The following is a 22,172-nucleotide window of genomic DNA, read 5'->3' as shown; positions in this document are numbered from 1 at the left end:
GCAACCGGGTCTGAGCCCAAATTCAAGGTCTTCCCCAGGCTTTCCTCTCCTCCCGCCCTCAGAGAACAGCCGCCCGTCGCCCGGCGGCTGCTTGGGGCTGGCTCGTGCGACCTGGTTCCGGCCTGCTGAGCCGGTCCCGGCCACATCTGAGTGGGTTCAAAGCCCAGGCCTGGCCCCGGCTGGCTCCTCAGACAGTTTAGCCGGAGGCGGCTCGGTCAAGCCGGGCTGGGCGGGATGGGGTCCCTGCCTTCGTCATTCTCTGGGGACCCCCGCCGGGATTTCCCTTGGACAAACACGGAGCAACAAAAAGGCAGGACGCCGATTTCCATTGGGGCCGTGAGCGTGACAGCCCAGTTTCCGCTCCGTCCCTCTTCCTTAGACATCCTCCTCTCCAGGCCCATCATCTGCCGGTTAAGTCAGCTAATTTCCCACTCAACCCAATCTCACTCATGGGTGGAGGAAGAGCCTGGTAATTTTTCCTCGTGCCATGTCCTGTTAATGATGCTTGAAATTATGCAAATGAAATTGATGAGCACAGCCAATTCTGGGCAGGCAGGAAAGGGAAAGCTTCCTTTAAAATGCCCGCTGTGGCCTGGCCGGCGTGGCTCCGTGGTTGAGTGTCAACCTATGAACCAGGAGGTCACAGTTCCATTCCCGGTCTGGGCACAGGCCCGGGTTGCGGGCTCGATCCCCAGTAGGGGGCGTGCAGGAGGCAGCCCGTCCATGATTCTCATCATTGATGTTTCCAATTCATGAGGATAACTTGGGGCGCTGCCCAGGGGGGCTCCGGCTTCTCCCTCCTCCCCACTGAGAGCGGGCGGCTCACGGGAGGGGCTGTCTGACATCACCTCTCTCGCCCCAGAAACCAGGTGCGGACTCTGCCTACTGCCCCCAACATCACTGCGGTGAGCCGGTTAATTAAAACACCAGAGCGCGGGGAGTGGAGAACGCGGCTCGTCCCGCTGCTCGGCAGCGGCCAGACATCTGCTGTGAACATCTGTGAATGAACTGCAGCAAATATCCCCGCAGCGTCTGTCCCCGCCGTCCCCGCGTCCCCGCGTCCCCGCACAGGCCATTTCCCAGCACAGGGAGAGGCCTCTGTCGCAGAAGCAGAGCCGCCACGCTCAGAATTCAGAGACCTCACATCCCATTGACCTATTTTCAAATTAACTCGGTGCCGCTCGCATGGAACGGCTCCCCGAGGCCGGGAGGCAAGGCTGCGGGGGAGCCCCCTCCTCCTGCAGAACCCGCGGCAACGCCACACACTAGCCCACGCTATCTCCGTCCCAAACCCCTTTCCGCTCAAACGGTCACCATCTTGTGTCCCCCACAAATCCATATGTTGGAGTCCTAACCCCCACCACCCAGAATGTAACCTTATGTGGAGGCAGGTCTTCACAGAGGTCACCAAGTTGACATGAGGTCACCAGGGTGGGCCCTCATCCGTCATGACCGGCATCCTTATAAGACACAGAAATCTGTCCGGCCAGCATGGCTCAGTTGGTTGAGCGTCAACCCAGGCACCAGGAGGTCACCAGTTCGATTCCGGGGCAGGGCACATGCCTGGGTTGCGGCTCAATCCCCAGTGTGGGGCGTGCAGAAGACAGCTGATAAATGTTTCTCTCTCATCAATGTTTCTACCTCTCTCTCCCTTTCCCTTCCTCTCTCTGGAATCAATTTTTCAAAACAACATATTTGTTTTTAAAAAAGAGGAAATTTGGATAGAGACACACGCACAGGGAGAAGGCCATGTGAGGATGAAGGCAGAGGTCTTGGCGATGCTTCTACAAACCAGTGAACACCAAGGACCCCGAAGCAGGGGAGAGGCCAGAGGCAGACCCCAGGCCCCGCACAGCCTGGGAAGGACCCGCCCTGCCGACACCGTGGCGCTACACCCTCGCCTGGACTTCCCCTCCAGACGGAGACAATAAACGCTGCTGTCGGGTCCTCCAGCAACTCAGCAACGCTCCGCGTCTGTACCGGAGTCCCCACGGGGAGGAACGGGCTGCCCCTGTACCTGAGGGTGGTCCCGGCCAAGAATGAGCCTGAGGAGCCCACAGCCCGGCCCACACCTGTCACAGGAAAAACGTACGACCAAGAAAGGGCGTGGCACAAAGCACAGGCTCCCACCTGATGCCCCCACGATCTGGGCTACCTCCTTGGGTGCCTCCTCGGCCTGCCCCCTCCGCCTGGCTCCACCCCGTGACCAGGGGGATCGGAATGCTTTCAGGTGCAAACGTGGGCGGGGAGGAGTCTGCACTCTTTCTACACATCTTCTAGGACCTGAACCCCCACGCCCTGCCCTGGGGACAGAACACAGCTCTTTGCATAAGCCATGGGACTAGTTCACACCTGTCAGTGTCCCAACCCACAGCTATCCCCCCACGGACTGGGTATGGGGGGAGTGTGTGCTTAGAGGAGCCACAGCCTGGACTCCACCCATCTCAACCCTCACCGCTCATGAGGTCACCCGGGGGCTTTGTAACTTGGTTCCACCACAGACCCATGAAGTCAGAGGCACCAGGAGTGGGCCCCAAACACCGTGTTTTTCCGCGCGGCTCTGCTGCCGCTGGGCTGACTCCCCACGGAAACCGGCTCCGCCCCCAGCCCGGCTGTGACTCCAGCAGACATGACTGTCTAACGGCCTCCGGGGCCGTGGTTTTCTTTCTTTTTATTATTTGAGTTGTTTTAAAATGATATCTGATAACATATTCCAAAAACACCATCCTGAGGCCGATTCCTGAGGGGGCTGAGCTGTTCACCCAACCCTGCCCTGTGTGAGCAAGGCGTGCGTTCACACCTACACCCGCGAGGACCGGGCAGAGCCGCCCGGGCCAGCCCTGCGCCTGCCCGTCTCACAGACTGCACGTCGGAGGCGGGAGCACCTCTCCCTGCAGCCCCTGCTTCTGGGAATTTCCAACCCACAAAAGCCTGGCAGGAAGCGATGCGACGGTGGGAAGATACGGATCTTCTGTGGGGTGTGCATGTGGGGGTCCCTCTTCTCCCTCCTCCCCTCACGCTCGCCCCATCTGACTCCCTGGAGGAGCATCGAGGGCAGGGAAATGCCTCCTCTCAGGCCGTTTCCGAGGGAGCCGGGCCCTGCAGCGCTCCGCCCGGTGCTCGCGCTCCCATCAGAGGGAGGGGGTGGGCACAGCACTGAGCAGCACAGCGCGCTGGTGGGCGGCGAGTGGGCACGCCCGGCTCTGAAGGGGCCGGCACGGTGTGAACAGCTTGGTACAGCAACAAAATGCCACCGGGGCAGGAGCCAGGGGGAGCGACGGGCTGGCTCCCTCTCCCAGCACCGGCCTGGGGACAGCTCCCTGCCCCGTTCCTTCCAGCTCAGGTGAGTTCGGCCAGATGGGGCGGAGGTGCTATTTCCAGGTGGCACCCTGTGCCCCAGAACCTGGATGGTGCTCCCTGGCGCTGCCACCCCGTGCAGCCCAGCCGCTGGTCAGTCCCCGTCACCACCCTCACTTACACGTGCCTCCTGGCACACACAGCCCCACCCTCTAATCACCAGTCTCCTGCCTCCCACTGCATCAGAGGGACCTGGAAAGGCAAGACCAGGGAAGGGGTGGGCGTCGCCAGCCCAGCTCACACCCTCCAGGGCTTACTGGCCTCCAGCCCCCAGACAGGCCCAGGAAGGAGCCCGGTTCCGGAAGAGAAACTGCGTCTCCCCAAGACCAGCGGGCAGAAGGGACCCCACTTCCACGACCCGGCTCCATCCCACCGGCCAGTATTTGTCAGCCCCTGAGCACAAACACCGGGCACCGGCGGCCCAGAGATGGAGAACTCAACCAGAGAACCCAACAGTGAGAGCGGCACAGTGTGAGTGGCGCAGTGTGAGCGGCGCAGTGTGAGCGGCGCAGTGTGAATACGCTTCCCGGGCGCATCCCAAATGCGGCCAGGGGCCCCGTGGGGAGGAGGAAGTGGGTGGTAGACTGAGCATGTGGAGCAGGGCTCCAGGGGATGGGCTCCCCTACCGGGCACTCACCTCTGCAGCTCCTTCAGGGACACTGTGACCCGCAGGCCGTGGCCAAGGACGTAGAGAGCGGCCAGGATGTCCGCCCACTGCACCATCTCCCCCAGAGGCCCGCCCTTCAGCACCCTCGGGCTAAACACGTCCCCAGACTCCTCCGTCAGGAAGCCGATGTGGACGAGGATCTGGGGGGACACAGAGGGTCAGCATGGAGGAGAGACAGCCCTGCCACCCAGGGAGACCCGGCCAGCAGCAGACACCGTCTCCAAGCTGGGCCTGGGCACGTGGGGGAGCCTAGGGGCAGAGTGACCGTGCTGGGCACTGGGGCTACAGTGAACAAGACAGTCACATCCTGCCCTCACGGCGCTTACGTTCCAGATGGAAGAGGAGACACAGTGAACACAGACAAGGGAGAATTTCATGAAATGATAGGGACTCTGAAAGAAACAGACAGGATGACGGGAGAGTCAGGTAAGTATTTATTGAATGGATGGATGATGGATGATGGATGGATAGATGGATGATGGATGGATAGATGGATGGGTGATGGATGGTGGATGGATGGATGGATGGATGGATAGATGATGGATGGTGGATGGATGGATGATTGATAGATTGATGGATGGATAGATGGTGGATGGTGGATAGATAGATGGATGGGTGATGGATGGATGGTGGATGGATGATGGATGGATAATGGATGGTGGATGGATGCATGGATGCATGGATGATTGATGGATGGATGGATAGATGGATGATGGATGGATGGATGGATGATGGATGGATGGATGGATGGATGGATGGATGGGTGATGGATGGATAGATGATGGATGGATGATGGATGGATGGATGGATGGATGATGGATGGATGGACCAATGAACCCTCCCAAAACAGGCTACATTCTTCCCAACCTTCCAGACAAAGGCCATGACATTTCCGCCCAACAAGAACCAGATGTCTACAGAATGTAGGGCCTTTAAGGGGTAGGATCTTGACTTTCCCAAACCTGAAAAGGCCCCAGGCCACCATGTGCCTCTAACCTGACTGCCTCCCCTCCCCCTTCCGGCTCAAATTCAAATAAATTCTACAAAACTCTTTCGAGGGCACACCCGGTGTCCCCTTGTAGCCCTGGGGCCCTGTGCTCAGTTCCTCAGCGCTCTGGGCTCAGCCCCCTGAACACGGACAGGGGTTCAGGTACCTGCTTCTGGTCCCTCTGGGCGCCCCCCAGCTTCTGCGCCAGGCGCTGGGCAGCCAGTGCCCACTGGGCCGTGAGCCGCCGGGTCCGTTTCTTCATGAAGATCAGAGACTCCTTCCCGCTGCCCATCAGGTCCAGGAGGCGGGACAGGTCACTCCGGAAAACCGCCTGGAGGGGAGGCCAGTCCTCGGCTCTCACTCTCAGACCTGCGGCCGCGCCATCGCCACCCCCCTGCTGCCCCGGGGACGGGGCTGGCACCTCCCACGAGGCTGGGCCTGCTCTGGCTTCTCCCACCCTTTCTAAGGGGCCCACTGGCCCCACAGTGGGGGTCCCTGCTCCCCCTCCCCAGCCATGCAGGCCTGTCCGGAGCCTCAGGAGCTGCTCGGCTGTCACAGTCCCCAGGGTCCCAGGTGCTGCCAGGAGGCAGGAAGGGCAGTGGTCAGGGCAGGGCCCGAAGGCTAGGGAGGCCGGGCTGCCTTCCCGGGGAGCCAGATAACCAGGCCTTGAACTAGCTCAACTCTCTGGACCTCCGATCCATCATCTGCTAAACTCGATCACATCAGGGCCCCGGGAGGTTCAAGTACAGAGCACCTGGCACACAGGAGGCCCTCAAGGAGGGCAGCTACTGTTACTGTTATTCTAGTCCATTAAGGGGGAGCCTCCAGGGCCCCAGGTTTGCGGCATCCCCAGAAGGTGGGCGGGCACTATCAGGCTGGCTTCCCGTCCCGTCTGGCAGGGCGAGCTGGACCTGCCCACCCACCAGGCAGGGCACCAGGGGCCACGGGTGTCCGGCCTGGAGAGGCCAGATGACCCGCCACCACGCCCTCACGAGCCCACCCACTCCCCGGCCTACCTGGGCCTTGGGGAGGGGCTTGGGGGCCGCCTGCGTGGCCGTCTGGTTCCTCCAGGGCAGCGGGGGGCAGAACCACTCGACCTCGCTGAGGTAGACGAGGAAGGAGCACTCAGTGCCGTCCACCCCGAAGAAGGCGTAGCAGGGGTCAGACGTCCAGCGGGCACGCATCCACTGCAAAGAGGCCAGTCTGGGCCCGGGAGCCGGGGCCGCCCGCCCGCGCCCTCGCGCGCCCCCTGCACACACGGCCCTGGGGATCCCGAGGTCCCCCGGGACGGGAACGGGCCTCTGGGGCCCACCCTACAGATGCAGCGAAGGGCAGAGCAGGGGAGAGAGGCTGAACCGGGCCCCCCGGACCCTGGCCCGGCCCGGAAACCTCAGGGAGGGCCAGGCCGGACCGCCACCCTCCAGGTCCAGAGAGAGACCCCGGGGAAACAAAGCCAGGCCGGACGCGGCGGGAGGTGCGGCAGCTGGGCCTGGCTGCGCCCACGGGGCCAAGGTCAGGAGCAGCCCAAGGGTGGGGCGGGGCAGGACACCCACAGGGCTCCGCAGGGGGGGGGGGGGGTCCGCGGTGCCGCCCCCACCCTCGCAGGGAGCCCAGAACCAGTGAGGAGCTGCTTGTATGGCCGCGCTGGCCCCACGGACAGACTTCCTGCAGCCGTCGGTCCCGGGGGGTGGGCCGGAGGGAGTCTCAGTGCAGCTGGTTAAACCCGAGGGGTGAGGGGAGACCACGTCCACTCCTCGCTTGAATTTGCTGGGAATCGGGCTGCTGGCGGGAGCACCCGTATATTTAACAGCTCGTTTGCTATAAAAAGGGCTGGAACGTGGCTCAGCCTGGGACTGGGGGGTGGGCCAGGCCGATGGCCTCACAGAGACGCAGTTACCCTGAGGTTGGCCCTGCCCGCCAGTGCCAGGGTCAGGGCGGGGCCTGGGCAGGGAGGCCCTAGCTAGCGGACAGCCCTGCCAACAGCGAATCCCAGAACTCGTCTGGGGGCGGCCCCCATGGAGGAGCCCCTTCCTGGCCACCCCACCCCCGGCCTCAGCCCCACGCCTCACCTCCACCTTCCCTGAGCAGTCAGGGAACTTGGGGTCACTGGGCGCCTCACACTGGTCCCGCCTGCCTTCAGACACTGGGGGGAGAAGGCATCTTGCTGAGGACCTGGGTCTGGGCCTGAGCCGAGGGGAGAGGCGTGAGGAGCGGAGGGTCTGGGCGGGGAGTGGGGGCAGGCGCTGGCACAGTCTTCAGGCTGAGTTTTCTCACCTGAAGGCCACCTGCCAGGAGGCCCCCAGGCCTGGGCTGCTCCCTCTGCCACGGCTCCCACCCTCCTTAGGGGGTTCAGACCCAGTGAGGAGCTGGCTATGGGTCAGCCGCCTGGATGGGCAGACCTCATGCACCCAAATGTACCTCCACTTTTCTCAGGGGCAGAGGGGGGGGCCTACAGTCCCCGATTGCTGCTCCCACATCGAGGGGAATGGAGGGGCCACCTGAGTCTCCAGGGACCTGTCCTCAGCACCCTCATGGCAGGTCGGGGGGGGGGACCCCATGTCGCCCTGAGGAGAACCTAGGGTGCCCTGCGGGAGAAGTCAGGGACCCCGAGGCCATCCCGGCAGGTACACTGGTCCCAGAGAAGGGGTGCCCTGGCCCATCCTTGCTGTACAGGACCAGGCTGTACTCGGGCCCTGAGGGGAGGAGGAGGAGAGGAGAGGGGAGGAGAGGGGGGAGGGGAGGAGAGGGGGAGGGGAGGAGAGGGGAAGGGTGAGGGGAGGAGAGGGGGGAGGGGGAAGGGAGGGGAGGGGGAGGGGAGGAGAAGGGGGAGGGGAGGAGAGGGGGAGGGGAGGAGAGGGGGGAGGGGAGGAGAAGGGGGAGGGGGAGGGGAGGAAAGGGGGAGGGGAGGAGAAGGGGGAGGGGGAGGAGAGGGGGGAGGGGGAGGGCCGGCCCACCCTTGCTGTGCAGGACCAGGCTGTGGCGCAGGATCTGGTCCACCTTCACGGCGATGTCGGAGACGTTCTGCGCGATGGCCTGGATCCGCTCCATGAGGCCGGCCCCCGGGGGCAGCCTGCGAGGAGAAGCAGGGCTGAGCGGGGAGCCTGCTGGGGACCTGCCGGGACTCCCGGCTCAGTCAGCGAGCACAGGGCAAGGCTGCAGGCTCCCAGGCCGCCACCCTGCCATGCACGGAAACGCAATGACGGCAAAGTCGGGCCAGGACACGGAGGGGCCTCTAAGCACACAGCGCGCAGACACCGCGTCACACCCCGGAGCCCACCTGCGCCAGGCGTGTCTGCACGGGTGTCAGAGGGCAGTGCCCGAGGCCCAAGCAGCCTGAGAAACTCCTTCAAAAACCAGGACAGCCCGGCCGCATGGCTCAGTGGTTGAGCGTCAACCTATGAACCAGGAGGTCAAGGCTCGGTTCCCGGTCAGGGCACAGGCCTGGGCTGCGGGCTCGATCCCCAGTGGGGGGCGTGCAGGAGGCAGCCGGTCCATGACTCTCTCTCATCATGAGGTCTCTCTCTTCCTCTCCCTTCCTCTCTCTCCCTCTCCCTCTCCCTCCCTTTCTCTCTCCTTCTCCCTCTCCCTCCCTCTCTCTGAAATCAATGAAAACATATTTAAAAACAAACCAGGACAGCAGCAGCCCAGGGGCCTCCTGGGGGCACCCCCCTCCAAGCGCCTGCTGCCCTGAGTCTTCCCACAGCTCCTCCCGGAAGGACCCTGTCTCCCCACGATAAATCCCCCAAAGCAGCCGGGGAATTGCCCGCTGTTAACCCCCCCGGAGATGATTGTCAGGTTCCAGGAACGAACACTTCCCAGGGTCTGAGATGCATTTACTGCCACAGCATCACGGCCCTCCACCCACCAAGACTCCCGTGGCCTTTATCTGGGAGAATTTACTTCCTCGTGTTGACGACTGCGCTGTGAGAAGGGCGCTGGCCAGCGCGCAGTGTGTATCTCAGGGCCAGCGGTCCCGGGGGACAGCCCTCGCTCTGCGGGCGCCCGGTCTCCTTGCCGGGGGAGACCCCGGGCCGCTCCCGGGAGCAGCCTGCCGCTCTGAGCCCATTAACTCCGCTCCCTTTGATTCTCACCTTGTCCTCTGGCTTTGCAGGCCCCGCAGTTAAGCTCCTGTTTATCCCTTTACAAGAACTGGGTCTTTATTGCCCCATATAATGGAATTACCTACGTCCATGAAGGAGGATTTGTCCACCTGGGCTCCTCCCGGTTCCGGAAAACCCCCTCCCCTCCTCCTCTGGGCTGGAGACCTGCCCACTGGGGGAGGTTCTCTCCAGGCTCCTGAAGGGGTGGGGGGTCGGGGGGAGGGAGGGGGGGGGCAGGGGCGGCAGCGCTTGGAGACCCTGGGCTGTGGCTGTATCACCCCGTGTCTTCACTCGGCCTCCCCTGTGTCCAAACTTCCCCTTCTGATAGGGACACCGGTCTCTGGGTCAGGGGTCAGGGCCCAGCCAGAGCCAGGACAACCTCGTCTTAACTTAGTGACGTCTGCAAAGGCCGTATTGCCTTTATCTTTTCTCCCCTATATTTTTATTGATTTCAGAGAAAAAGGAGAGAGAGGGAGAGAGGGAGAGAAGCATCAATGATGAGAGAGAATCGTTGGTTGGCTGCCTCCTGCACGCCCCCCTCTGGTGATGGAGCCCACAACCGGGCATGTGCCCTGACTCGGAATCGAACCATGACCCCCTGGTTCATAGGTCGACACTCAACCACTGAGCCGCACCAGCCTATTTCCAAATCAGATCCCACCCCTAGGGTTTGGGAGTTCGGACTTCAACGTGACTTTCTGGAAGACACAGTTCAACCCACAACCGTCTCCTGTGAGTTACAAACAAGAGCGAGAAGAGAGTTAAAAGACACATGCCCGGGTTGGGGGCTCCACCACAGTGGGGGGCGTGCAGGAGGCAGTCAATCAATGATTCCCTCTCATCGTTGATGTTTCTATCTCTCTCTCCCTCTTCCTTCCTCTCTGAAATCAATAAAAATATAAAAACAAAACAAAAAAATGAAAGAAATAAAGTGGTTTTTAATCCGTCACAAAAAGTGAGTTCAGGTTCCCCCTCCCACTCCCTCAGGATCTGCTCTCTGACCTGTGCCCCTCTCGTTGGAGAGAAATAACAGCTGGGGGTGGGGGGGGTGCCCCTGACTGCCAAGCCCTCCGTCAGTGACTCGCACGTTTTCCGGGATGTACTGGCAAGAATGAGGGCCTCAGAGTCAGAGGTCCTGGATTCAAATCCTGGCTCCACCGGACAGCTGTGTGACCTTGGGCACGTTACCTAACCTCTCTGAACTCAGGGGCGGCTCCTATAAAACCTGAACAACCTCAACGCCCTCGCAGGGCGGTGGTAAGGCTCAGCCCTCGGGCGGAACGTAAGATGCTCCGCATGCAGCAGGCGCTCAATAGACGCTGCCTCCCCCGCCTACAGCCGCCACCCCACCCCCGGGAGGCAGCGGCATAGATCTAGCCGCAGAGCCGAGCACTTCACTTTTTGGGGGGATTCAGCAGTTTTCCTCCGACAAGCGCCTCTGCATAAAGCACACCAGTGGCTCGGCTTTAAATAGTGCAGATGGCAGCTGTCTGATTTAACAAGTTCAGCCCGTTCGACACAGAACTGTCGGCGTGACTATTATTACACTGGACTGAGCACGCGGGCAGCTTTCTATTTTCAAATACAGTGTGATTAGGCTCCGTCTCGGAGAAGCTTTAAAAAAAAAAAAAAAGAATAAAAGTCGATGCCGTGAGACCTGGGCCCTTCCCCTGCCGGAGCCCTGTCCTTCCTCTGGGAACCGCAGACCTGGGTGGGCCCTCGCTCCCATAAAGGTGCCCCCGTGGCCCAAATCAGACTGAGAGACGGCCCACACACAGCCCGGGCCGGGGTGCAAGGGGGAGCGCTGGTGACCTGCTGGCACCTGCTGGGGAGGCCACCCCGCCCTGCCCCACGGGGAGAGGGCTAGCAGGTGCCCCACCCCTCGCTGGGCCCGAACCCTGCCCATTGCCCTCCGTGGGGCACGGGAGAGAGCTCGCCCAGACCCCAGGAGCTCTGAGCTGGATGGGACCTCAGGAACCTGCAGGCCCCGCCGCCCCCTCTTTAAGGAGGGAACTGGCCCCAGAAGGCGGAAGCCGGCCCCGCTGGGCCGGGCTTGCTCCGTCCACTGCAGCTGCACAACAGTTCTGTGTTCTCGGCGCGTGAGGCCTGGCCTGCACACCTACTAAGCACCAGAAATCCCCCCACGAGGATGCCTTCTTACTTGGAAAGTAAAGAAAGCCAAGCCAGGCTCTGGCCAGCCCGCGAGGCAATCAGCGAGCCAGCCGGCCTTCCCCTGGCCCCAGAGGAGCTGGCGCCCAGGACGCCTAGGGAAGGAGGGTTCATCTCCAGCTCCTCCCATGATGTGTGAGGGTTACATTCAATTAACGGGGATCGATTTTTGCACAGCTGGCCACAGTGCTTGCTGGGAGTTATTTTATTATGAAACTGAGCGCTTTCCTTTAAAAACACGGAGACTCCTGCACCAGGTGCCCGCAGACACAGGGAACCCCCACCCTGCGTTTTCACTGCTCCCTTCTCGGCCCATCTTCACCCCCATCCAGAGCCCCTGGTGCTGTGGGGGCTCCGAACAGATGACCACGGGCCTGCCAGCCCCTCCCCCAGCGAGAACCCAGATGACTCCTCTGTCCGCACCAGGAAATACACGTACACACATGCATACATGTGCCAGATAGATAGATGATAGACAGGTAATAGATAGATAATAGATAGATGGTAGATGATAAATGATAGATGATAGATGATAAATGATAGATAGATGATAGATGATAAATGATAGATAGATAGATGATAAATGATAGATAGATGATAGATAGATGATAGGTTATAGATTATAGACGATAAATAACAGATAGATAGATGATCGATGATAGATATTAGATAGATGATAGATATCTTCCCACTTTTGATGGGAACAGAGCTGGATTGGGCTGGGGTGTTTAGAAGCATTTTTGACTTTTTAAATAAAGCTTCTTTTCAGAACAAAATTTTTTGGGGGGAAACGCCTGATCTCATTCCCCTCAGACAGGAATTCTGCCGTCTTTTCTGCGTGTTTTATTTTTATTCAGTTTTACACACTATGACCCAACCCTGTAATTACGAGGCACGTAACTGCTTTCTTCACATTTTCCCTTACCGTTAAAATCCCCGCATCTCTGCCCTGGCCGGTGGCTCAGCGGGTTGGAGCATCGTCCCCGTACACCAAAAGGTTGAGGGTTCAGTTCCCAGTCAGGGCACACACGTAGGTTGCAGGTTTGATCCCCGGACGGGCACTTACAGAGGCAAACGATGGATGTTTCTCTCTCACATCAATGTTTCTCTCTCTCTCCCTTCCCCTCTCTCTACCATAAAACCAACAAAAACATGTCCTCTGGTGAGGAATGAAAAAGGAAAAATCCCTGCATTTCCCCGTCAACACGCTTGTCTGCGGATGGCTGTCCACGCCACTGAGCGGAGGTGCCGTCTGTCCGTCCGTGTCTAACCGCCTCCTCACCGCGGGCACTGAAATCGCGGCTCGGACTTCCTAACTCTAATGAAAAGGCCACAGTGAGCACCAGGGAAAGAAGTGGCCCTGAAGCCAAGAGTCTTCCTAAGACGGAGTCCGGGGTGAACTGCCAGGTGAGGGTGTGCCCGTGTTCCCCATTCTGCGCCCAGAGCAGCGGGCGCCCGGGTTGAGGCGCCCAGGATCCCAGAGGCAGCCCAGCAACAACTCGGGGAGGAGGGAGCAAGCCTGGGACACGCCCGCTGTCTCTCCGGAGCCAGAGCAACTGTTCCCGAAACCATGGCTCTGCCGGTGGGCTCCGGGCTCTGCGGGTCATGATGGATGGTCGCTCTTTCCCGGACTGGAGCTGGGAGGTGGTGTGCGCTCCCCGCCCCCCAGGGGAGGGAGGGCAGGGCAGGGAGGGAGGGGCAGGCCAGCCAGGAAGAAACCCAGAGACACACCGAATGTGCCTCTACACAAACTTCTAAGATTCTGGCGGGCTTGTCAGCGTGGCTCAGTGGTTGAGTGTCAACCTATGAACCAGGAGGTCACGGTTCGATTCCTGGTCAGGGCACATGCCCATGTTGCCGGCTCCATCCCTGTAGGGGGGGCGAGCAGGAGGCAGCCGACGGATGGTTCTCTCTCATCATGGATGTTTCTGTCTGTCTCTCTCCCCCTCTCCCTTCCCGCCTCTCTCTTCGGAAATGCCTGGGACTTTGGCGTTTACATCACACACGTTGGCCGAGATAGAGCTTTGCTGCAAATTGTCTCCAAGTGTGGATTTCAAACACAGTGTTTAGCAGGAACACACTGTCAGCAGATCACACTGGCTGAGGGGTAGCCTTTCCCAAGGGTGTCGCAGGGCAGGTAACTCTCCAGCAGTGAGAACGCACAGCGAATCCACCCCAAGGGACCCCAAGCGACCCCAGGTCGGGCGCAGCTCATCTCGCAGGGATGGCGGGGCCCAGCGCCTCCCCCACAGCCACACCCGGGGGAGGGAGGGCAGGACTCCCAGTTGTGATGTTTCCCTCTCTCTCTCTCTCTCTCTCTCTCTCCCCCCCTTCCCCTCTGAAATCAATAAAACACTTAAAAAAAGAAAAAACGGACAGATCTCCGAACTGCCACGCGGAGGGAAAAGTGCAGGTGGGACGCCGCCTGTGGGACCTGCCCCCGCGCCCTGTGACCTGCGACCCCGCACCCTGTGACGGAGAAGGCGCAGGTGTTGGAAACACAGGTGTGACGCACTGAGAAGGCCCTGGAAGCCTTGCTCCAAGGCCAGGAAAGGGCCCTGCAGCTTCCACCTGGGATGTTTTATTAAAAAGAAGGAAAGACGGGCCACCGATGTGACAGTGTTAACGCTGACCGCGGGGCTCTCTGTATTCTTACCGTTTCCCACTGCTGAGCTCTAGGAGTGGGTTTCGAGGCTGCACACCTGGGCCCACCCCTCCCCCGCTCCGTGCCCCTCACCTGTCCAGGGCCGAGTGCCCGTGCCCGTGCCCGGGAGCGCGGTGCAGCTCGCTGCGGTTCTCCAGCCGGGCCAGCGCGTCCATGCGCTTCACCACCAGCTCCAGCAGGTCGCTCATCTTGCGGAGGGCACCACGGGACTCCAGCCCGCCCGTCACTGCGGGCAGAGGGTGGTCAGTCAGCGGAGGCCGCCTGGTCTCCGGGCCGGGGTGGCACAGACCCCAGCCCCCCTCCTGTCTCCCCAGGAAGAGGAGGGGTCAGGGAAGGGAGCCTGCCGCGCCGTCACCTGCAGGGCTGGAGCCCTTCCTGCTGTGTGGCACTGGGAAAATCCCTAACCTCTCTGGGCCTCAGTTTGGCCTCAGCAGAATCGAGCTGTAGACGTAACCTCAAGCCCAGTAGTGGGACAGGAACCTCCAAGGCCCCCGACGACCAGCTCCAGACAGAACTTCTGGATCCGGCCTCCACGCGCCCTGCACCTGAACCTCCTGGCAGGACTTGGAGCCCACGTTCCCGGGCCCTGGTCCTGACCTGCCATCGAATCTCCAGGACGTGGAGCCCAGGACCTGTGCTTCCCTTGCTGCCCACGTGCCTCAGATGCACAGGAGAGGTTGCGAGCCCGGGTTCGAGGGCTTCAGGGCCCTGTTCTCCTGCCGGCCTCGGCCGACCAAATCCCTCCCCGACCCCTGCTCCCTGACCCCCTGTAGAAACAATCGAGAACGAGTCCTGACTCTCAGGCTGGTCTCCAGGTTCCCAAAGACCAAGTCCAAGGCCGAGGGGCAGGGGAGGCCGTGCGAAGAATAAAGTCAATGAAAACGAGGTGCTTCAGCCAAGATCGCATCGACCAGCCGGAGATTCTCCGCACTTTCCTTTCTAATCACCCCCGTCGCCAGCGCCACACGGGCCGGCCCGTGGGAGCGCAGTCCTCGCCTCCTTTCCAATGAAATCTCCCGAAGGTTTGAAACCGCCCCTCCACGCGGCCCACAGGCACCCATTCCGGGCACGGCTCCCAGCTCAGCTCCCTGCGGCCCCACGGACCCAGCTCTGAATCTCTCGAGACAAATGAGCTGTGAGTGGACTCCCCGAAGCTTCTGGGGTTTCCGGGGAGGGGTGGGGGCACCTCAGGCTGGGGTCCTCAGAGAGAGACCCCAAAACAAAGGTCATTTATCTGGGGGTGAAGGAAACCCGGTTGGGGAGTGGGGAGGTGACACAGGGCAGGGGAGACGGCCCAGAGAGGGTGTGTCACCAAGCCAGGTGAACCAGCAGGTGTAGACCCCGGCTCAGAGCTCCCCCCTGGCAGGCGAGGGAGCTGGGCCACGTGCACCCCATCTCCACCAGTCACCGCTCCAGGGCTGCTCCAAGCTGGTCCTTTCATGGGGGGCAGGAAAGGCCCCAAGAGCCGCAGGGCCGCCCACGGGAGGGCGGAGGGACATGAGCACCAGCAGTACCTGCTTCTCAGGAAGAGCATGGCCCAGCAGGCCCGGAGGAGCCGGGAGGCCTTGGGTGGGGACTGCCCCTCCGAGGAGGGATGAAGCCAGTTCTTAAACATGCCAACAGTGCAAAGACTGGGGGCTGTGGGTGAGCGAGGAGACAGGCCCCCTCTCCTGCCGCTGGGTCTCCCAGGCCACCTCCATCGACGGGACCAAGACCCGAAACCCCTCCCCAGCTGCTGGGGCCCAGGGGTCGCCCGCCGGTGGCGCAGGACCCCGGAAGCTCCAGAGACCTCAGAAGGCAGCCAGGGGGAGCCAGCTTCATGCCGCGGGTCCAGCCACCCCACCCCCCGCCCACGTGACTCACTCCCTTGAGCCACCACCAGGGGACTAGCAGAGCGAGCCCTGCCGCGCTGGCCTGGAGTCGCCTCGCTGCGCTTGGCGTCAGTTAAATGGAAACGTTTAATGTGAGGCCCCAGCGACACATCGCAGAGCCCACACATGTCCCCCCACATTTCCATGTACATGAGCAGCTGGGATGCGAGGTACACACGGCCCCTCGCACTTACACACGGGGTTCACGGCCCTCTCCTCTCCAGACACGAGCTCTGTTCCTGTCTCTCCCGTCCTGCCTCGCCCTCCCTTCCCGTCCCCCACCTTTCCCCAGTGCCCCCTGGAAACTGAAGGAGCCCCCCCCCCAGCAGGTAAGACAAGGGCCTCAGACACAGCATCACATCCCATGTCAGGAGGAAGTGAGTTCCTTAAGAGAGGAGGCAGGAGGCAGGAGGAAGAAGGCCGGGAGGAGGGCTGGCTGGGCAGGAGCACACGCCCTGGGCCCCAGCCAGGCCCTGCTGCTGCGGGAATTAGGTTAGACTCCTCCCCCCTGTGTCCTGACGGGTGTGCGGAAGGTGGGATGAGGCATCTGTCACATTCTACCCGGACGAGAGAACCTGTCAACAGCGCGAGGGGCTCTGCGTATTAGAGTCGGGGTCCTGGCGGGGGGAGTGAGCGGGAGGAGGCATGAGGGCCCTGCTGGGGGGAGCAGGTGACCTCCAGTGTCCCCCCACGCTCCCCCCAGGGCACCCTCACAACTGGCCCAGCGCCCTTCCGCCTGGATCCTGGCATCTCCTACATAGAAACCCCGCACCCCCTCGGTCCTCGTCTGCACTGTCCCACCTCACACTCGGCACCGCCCCAATGTTCACAGAGCTGGTGCTGGTGCAGCGGCCGCGCTGGGCCCTTCCCGTGTCCTCTGAAGGCCGACGTGTCACCCCGCCTATGGGGAGGGGAGGAAGGCCCAGGAGGGCTCGGAGGTGGGATAAACTCACTCACTGCCCGCGGCTCGGATGGCTAATACCGTGACGTTCCTGCGGGCCTTGGGCCTCCGCAGGTTTAAAGAGGTGGATGTGAAGGCGAGGGGCTGAGTGGAACGGGGCACAGACGGCACAATGAGTGCCCCCAGAGCACCCCCTCGATGACAGGACAGGGGAGCCAGTCAGCTGAGCCGGGGGGTGGGGGGTGTTGAGAGGATGCGCTTCAAAGAGAGACGTCCGAGAGGGGCAGGGAAAGCCCGCTTGCCTCAGTTTCCCCCCCGGCTCTGTTCCCCTTCCCCACGGCTGAGCTGAGGCCGCCCCGGCGCACTGAGCCAGCGGCACTGTCTGCACCCGCCCTGGGCGGGAGGAAGGAGCAGCCCCCACCTGGGAGGAGGCTGCCGGGTCACCACCCAGCGCACCACGTGTGAGCTCTCCCACCCGACCGAACACGGCCATTGCTCTCCTCTCTGAACGTAAGTCCCTTGGCCAGCGGCACACAGCTGGCCGACGGTGAGCAGGGTACGAGCCAGGTCCGCCCATCCCAAGGCCCATGCTCTGAACCTCTGTCCACTGCCTTGAAAGCAGCACGCGGGCAAAGAGCCGTGAGACCCCGACTGTGCCCGGGAGCTCAGAGATAGGCCTGCCCTCTGCCCCCTGCCGTGGCCACAGCCTGGGCCAAAGGCACAGAGAGCGTGGATCTCAGACTCAGGAGTCACATTCAGACACCCCCCCCCCGCCCCCACTAACGAAGCGACACAGGCAGCTTCTCCGACGCCTGGGCTGGGCCACGTGGCTCAGAGACCCTCCCCTAGCTGAGAGCCCAGGTGAGAGGAACGGGGTGACCACAGCCAGGACCGGGTCCAGGCGGCATAGGGTCCCACAGCCCAAGCCAAAGCCCCTCTGCCCCCACGTCCATGCGCGAGGCGGCAGGATGCCTGGAACAGGGCCCCGGGGCGCCCTCCGCGCTGCTGGCTCGCAGGCCTCCGTCCTCACCCACAGACACGCACCGCCCCACACCCTCTCCCCAGCGAGATACCTTCTGTGCGGATGGTGAACGGGGAGTCCCCCGGGCGCCGCGCGGAGAACTGGCCTCCCAGGGACGTCATCAGGAAGCAGAGCGAGAAGAAGCCGATGCCCAGGACGAAGAGCCTGCGGGGAGCAACAGGGGGTCAGGGCGGCCAACACGCCCTCCCTCCCGTGAGGCCCGCCCAACCCACTGGCTGCGTGAAGTGAAAGGGGATGGTGACCGGGAGAGGGGACGGTCAGGGGCCGAGCTCGGCCAGGTCTCCCATCGGCACTGGAGGAGACGGCTCCACAGCGAGGAGGTGCTGAGCAGCGACACGGCTGTGCGGGGCGAGGATGCACAGCGAGGCCTGAGCTCCGGCCTCCCCAGCAAAGGCCCTCTGAGCGTGGCCCCCAGACCACGGCCGCGGCCTGGAGATGTGGGAGGCATAGTTCCTGAGCCCACCCTGGGGTTACTGAGTCAGACATTCGGGGGCGGGGGGGAGCACTGAGCTTTCTGAGCTCTCAGCAACGCTGAGACCCGCTGAAGTTTGAGAACCGTTCGTGTAGACGGTTCAGCAGGACCGAGGCCGAAACCCACCCGCTCGGCCCTGTGCACAGGCCCGGCCGCAGCAGTCCGTCCTGGGTGTGCGACCACCTCCTTATCCCGTTCAAGGGTTTGGGTGTGCCCTCTCCCTCCTCCCCCTCCCCCCAGCCCCCCGGCCCCCGTCACTACGGAATGGCAAGATCTAGAAGGGCAGCCCTAACCGGTTTGGCTCAGTGGATAGAGCATCGGCCTGCGGACTGAAGGGTCCCGGGCTCGATTCCGGTCAAGGGCATGTACCTTGGTTGCGGGCATATCCCCAGTGGGGGGTGTGCAGGAGGCAGCTGATCGATGTTTCTAACTCTCTATCTCTCTCCCTTCCTCTCTGTAAAAAACCAATAAAATATATTTAAAAAAAAAAAAAAAGATCTAGAAGGGCAGGGCCATGTGGCCGCCTTCTGTGCCCAGACACTCCCTAACCCGAATCTTCACCAGGCAGGCACGCGGTTGGTGGTCAGCCTGTGCCATGGACTGGTCAGTGTGAGCCAACAGCTGTTAGTGGGGTGTCACGCGGGCGTGTGCCGTCACAGAGGTCAGGAGAGCTGGCCAAACAATGACTGCTTCACCACCGAGTGACTGGCTATTTCCCAGGTGCCAGGCACCAACGCCGGCCCAGGGACCAGGGAGCCACCCTCAGGTCCCCAGCCCCAGCCCCTGCAGCTTTCGTACCAGATCCTGGGCCCACACAGGAGAACTGTGCTCCCAGCATAGTCCTGGGGTGGCCAGAGGCGGCAGCTGTTCTGGGATTTTTATCTTTTTAAAAAAATATATTTTTTAATTGGTTTCAGAGAGGAAGGGAGAGGAAGAGAGAGAGAGAGACGCATCAGTGATGAGAGAGAATCATTGATCAGCTGCCTCCTGCACACACCCCAGTGGGGATGGAGCCCGAAACCGGGAATCGAACCGTGACCTCCTGAACTGAGCCACGCTGACCGGGCTGCTCTGGGAATTTAAATCGATCCAAGAACTGGATGAACCAACAGAGCTGAAAGGGGATCCCTCCCCTGACCAGGTCAGGTCAGGCTGAGGAACCCCATCTCACATGGAGCCATGCTCACCATGCGGAGCCCCCCAATCACCCCAGAGGCCTCCAGCCCTCTCACCGCCACCCCATCCTCAAGCCCCATGTTTGTCTGTCTCTCCGTGCAAGACCGGCGTCATGCATTTTAATGTTCATTGTTGGAAGCTGGCAGAGCAGTATTTAATTAAAACCTGGTCCATTAAAGAAAACACATCGTTGCCGAAGAAAATAAAAGCACCACCAGACTCCCACCCATGTTTAAAGGAGGCTGTTCAAGACCAGATCGGAGAAGGGGCGGGACCCGAAAGCCGAGAGGGGCGGGGGGCTTCCTCCTGGTGACACGGCTCCCTCACTGTCCACCCTCCGGTCCCGGGTAGGGGGTGGGGGGACAGGCCCTGGGATCCCCCAGACGAGAGCCGGCTGGTCTCAGGCCAGCAGCCAGAGGGACCGTGTGAGAGAGGTGGTCACACACCCAGAAAGGTCCTCCCAGCCTGAGGGCGAGGCTGGACCCTCCAGCTCCTCCGCCCTCCCTCCCCCTCCCTCCCCCTCCCTCCCCCAGCCATGGGGCTGCCCTGAGAGCTGGGGGCCTGAGCTGCCAGGGCCCCAAGACCGGCATGAGCAGGTATCTAGCCTGGAGCTCAGAACCTGAAGTGCCCACACACCCCGCCTGCCTCTCTCCCCGCCGGACCCCAGTCCTGAGGCCAGTGCCGCCTGCCATGAGGACTGCGTGGAGGAGTGACATGGCTGGAGGCTGCCCCCATCTTTAGGGACACAGAGACCCACTGAGGTTGCGGGTCTCTGGCCCAGGGAGACGCTGAGGTGAAGGTACACATCTTGGGGGGAGGGAATTCTGTGCACCCCCAGAGCTTGAAAGAACCAGGGCAGGACCCCAGGGATGCAGCAGGGAGATGGGGTTCCTCAGGCCTAGCCTGGGGGGAAGGGATCCCCTTTCAGCTCTGCCAGCTCAAGCTCGGGTCAGCGGCTGGGCTCCTGCAGTGTGGATGGCAGGGCAGAGAGGGTGGGCAGGCTGAGACAGGGTGAGGACCCTCCCAACACCCCAGGTCAGCTGGAGGTCAGAGGGTGTCCTGAGGATCAAGACCCCTTCCCCAGGCACCTGCTCCTATGTCGGGCTCCTGAATCTCTCCCATTCGCCTGCTCAAGGCCCAGCCGTCTGAGTCCCCCAGCCTCATGGTCCTCCCGAACCCCGGACAGTGGGGGTACCGCATGGCTCCTGCCTTCCGGGGGGGGGGGGGGGCTGTCTCTGGGATGGAGGGATGCCCTGCAGGAGGGGCGGGAGCCCCAAGAAGCAAGGTCTCCCCCTCACAGGAGGCCTCAAGGGGAGGGGCTCAAACTCGGCCCCTCCCAGAGCCCAAGCCTCAGGCTCCTGTACCCACTCCAGTGGCCGAGGCCAGAGTGCACCCCCTGACCCCCTCTCCTCTGCCGGCATTGGGAGTTGAGTCCCCATTAGAGAGGGTCCTTGCCCCAACCTCGGGCCCCTGTTGGAGGCTGCCCGCGCCCCACTTGGAGAAGGGGCGTGCTCGCTGAAGGGGGGAGGGGAGGGGGGCCCAGGAGGACGGGGGAGCGCGGACCCAGGGCTGCAGGGCCAGAGGGGTGCAGGGCCAAGAACTTTGACGCCAGGGTGGGGTCTGCCAGGAGGGGCGGGACCCAGAGGGGAGGAGAGGGGAGGGGCGCCCTCCTGGGCGCTTAGCGAGCCCAGGACCACAACCCGGTGCTCCCGGCCCCATCCCCGCCCTCGCACCCGGAGTCCTCTCCAAACCAGACCCACTCGGGACACATCTCAGAATTGCACACCCCTCCCCGCGGGAGCCCGAACCCCAGCGCCACCGGCCGCCTCCAGGAGGGACGCACAGACCGCCCTCTGCCACCGGCACGCACCCCTGCGGGGACTGACCCCGCGCCCCCGACCCGGGCACCGCTACCCCGCGCACCCCTACCCCGCGCACCCCTACCCCGCGCACCGCCACCCCGCGCACTGCCAACCCGCGCCCTCCGGGAACCCCCCCCCCCCCCCCCGCCACCGAGAACTTTACCGAAACGGTCTCAGGGTGACCAGGCATCTCCTGACCATTATCTTCCCCTCGGGGTTGACTGCGATCATCGTTCAAACCGTCCGGCGGGGAGCGAGGAGCCCAGGCGAGGCCGCGCGCCCCGTCCCGGGCCTGTCCCGCCGCGTCCGGGCCGCGAACCCGCTGCGGCCGAAGCCGAGTCCGAGCGAGGCGGGGCCGGGGCCGCGGGGAAGGGGAAGGGGAAGCGGAGCGCGGCTGCCGGGGGGCGAGGGCGCCCGGCCGGGCGTCTCTGCGTCTCCGCTCTCCCCGCTTCACATTTTGGGAGCCGGGAGGCGGCGCGCCCCCAGACCGCCGGCCGCGCGTGTGCCCGCTCGGGCTCGCTCGCTGGGCGGGACGGCGCCGCGCGCAGACGGGCTCCCCGCCGCGGGCGCCCTCATCCCGGGCCCGCGCCCTCGGTGCCGGCTACAGGCGGCCCCCGGCCCGCGCCCCGGCCCCCCGCCCGCGCCGCTCCCCGACCCGGCGCCGCTCAGCGCCCATGGCCCTCGGCGCCGGCGCCCTGCCCGCCCCGCCGCCCGTGCGCCCGGGTGTCCGCGTCCCGCCCGCGCCGCGCTACGCGGGGAGGCGCCGCATTGTTTCCTCGGCGGCGGCGGCGGCTCCGCACCGCGGCCCGGCTTCCCCGGCGCGTCGGCGCCACCTCGTGGCGGAGGCCCCGCAGCGCGCCCTCCCGGCCTGGGCGGGGCGAGAGGACCGGCGGCCGGGGTCA

General features: G+C 62.9%; 1 protein-coding gene across 1 annotated transcript in view; it reads right to left on the bottom strand.

The window, feature by feature from the left end:
• Window positions 1–21,870, bottom strand: part of MGAT5B (alpha-1,6-mannosylglycoprotein 6-beta-N-acetylglucosaminyltransferase B) — a 33,441-nt gene extending 11,571 nt beyond the window's left edge. Inside the window, exons 1-8 of the mRNA XM_070394244.1 lie at window positions 21,434–21,870; window positions 17,792–17,904; window positions 14,019–14,172; window positions 7,967–8,082; window positions 7,082–7,155; window positions 6,029–6,199; window positions 5,179–5,343; window positions 3,995–4,164 (exon numbers count right to left, since the gene is read on the bottom strand). Of these exons, the coding sequence (XP_070250345.1) occupies window positions 3,995–4,164; window positions 5,179–5,343; window positions 6,029–6,199; window positions 7,082–7,155; window positions 7,967–8,082; window positions 14,019–14,172; window positions 17,792–17,904; window positions 21,434–21,501 (1,031 nt within the window). The 5' untranslated portion in view covers window positions 21,502–21,870. The remainder of the gene's footprint in view (window positions 1–3,994; window positions 4,165–5,178; window positions 5,344–6,028; window positions 6,200–7,081; window positions 7,156–7,966; window positions 8,083–14,018; window positions 14,173–17,791; window positions 17,905–21,433) is intronic.
• Window positions 21,871–22,172: the final 302 nt, after the last annotated feature.

The sequence above is a fragment of the Myotis yumanensis genome, unplaced genomic scaffold (assembly GCF_028538775.1).
Source record: "Myotis yumanensis isolate MYYU_CA2020_CCGP unplaced genomic scaffold, mMyoYum1.0.hap1 SCAF_16, whole genome shotgun sequence".
NCBI lineage: Eukaryota > Metazoa > Chordata > Mammalia > Chiroptera > Vespertilionidae > Myotis > Myotis yumanensis.
The sequence above is the reverse complement of the archived record's forward strand: the minus strand, read 5'-3'. Positions and strand labels throughout refer to the sequence as shown.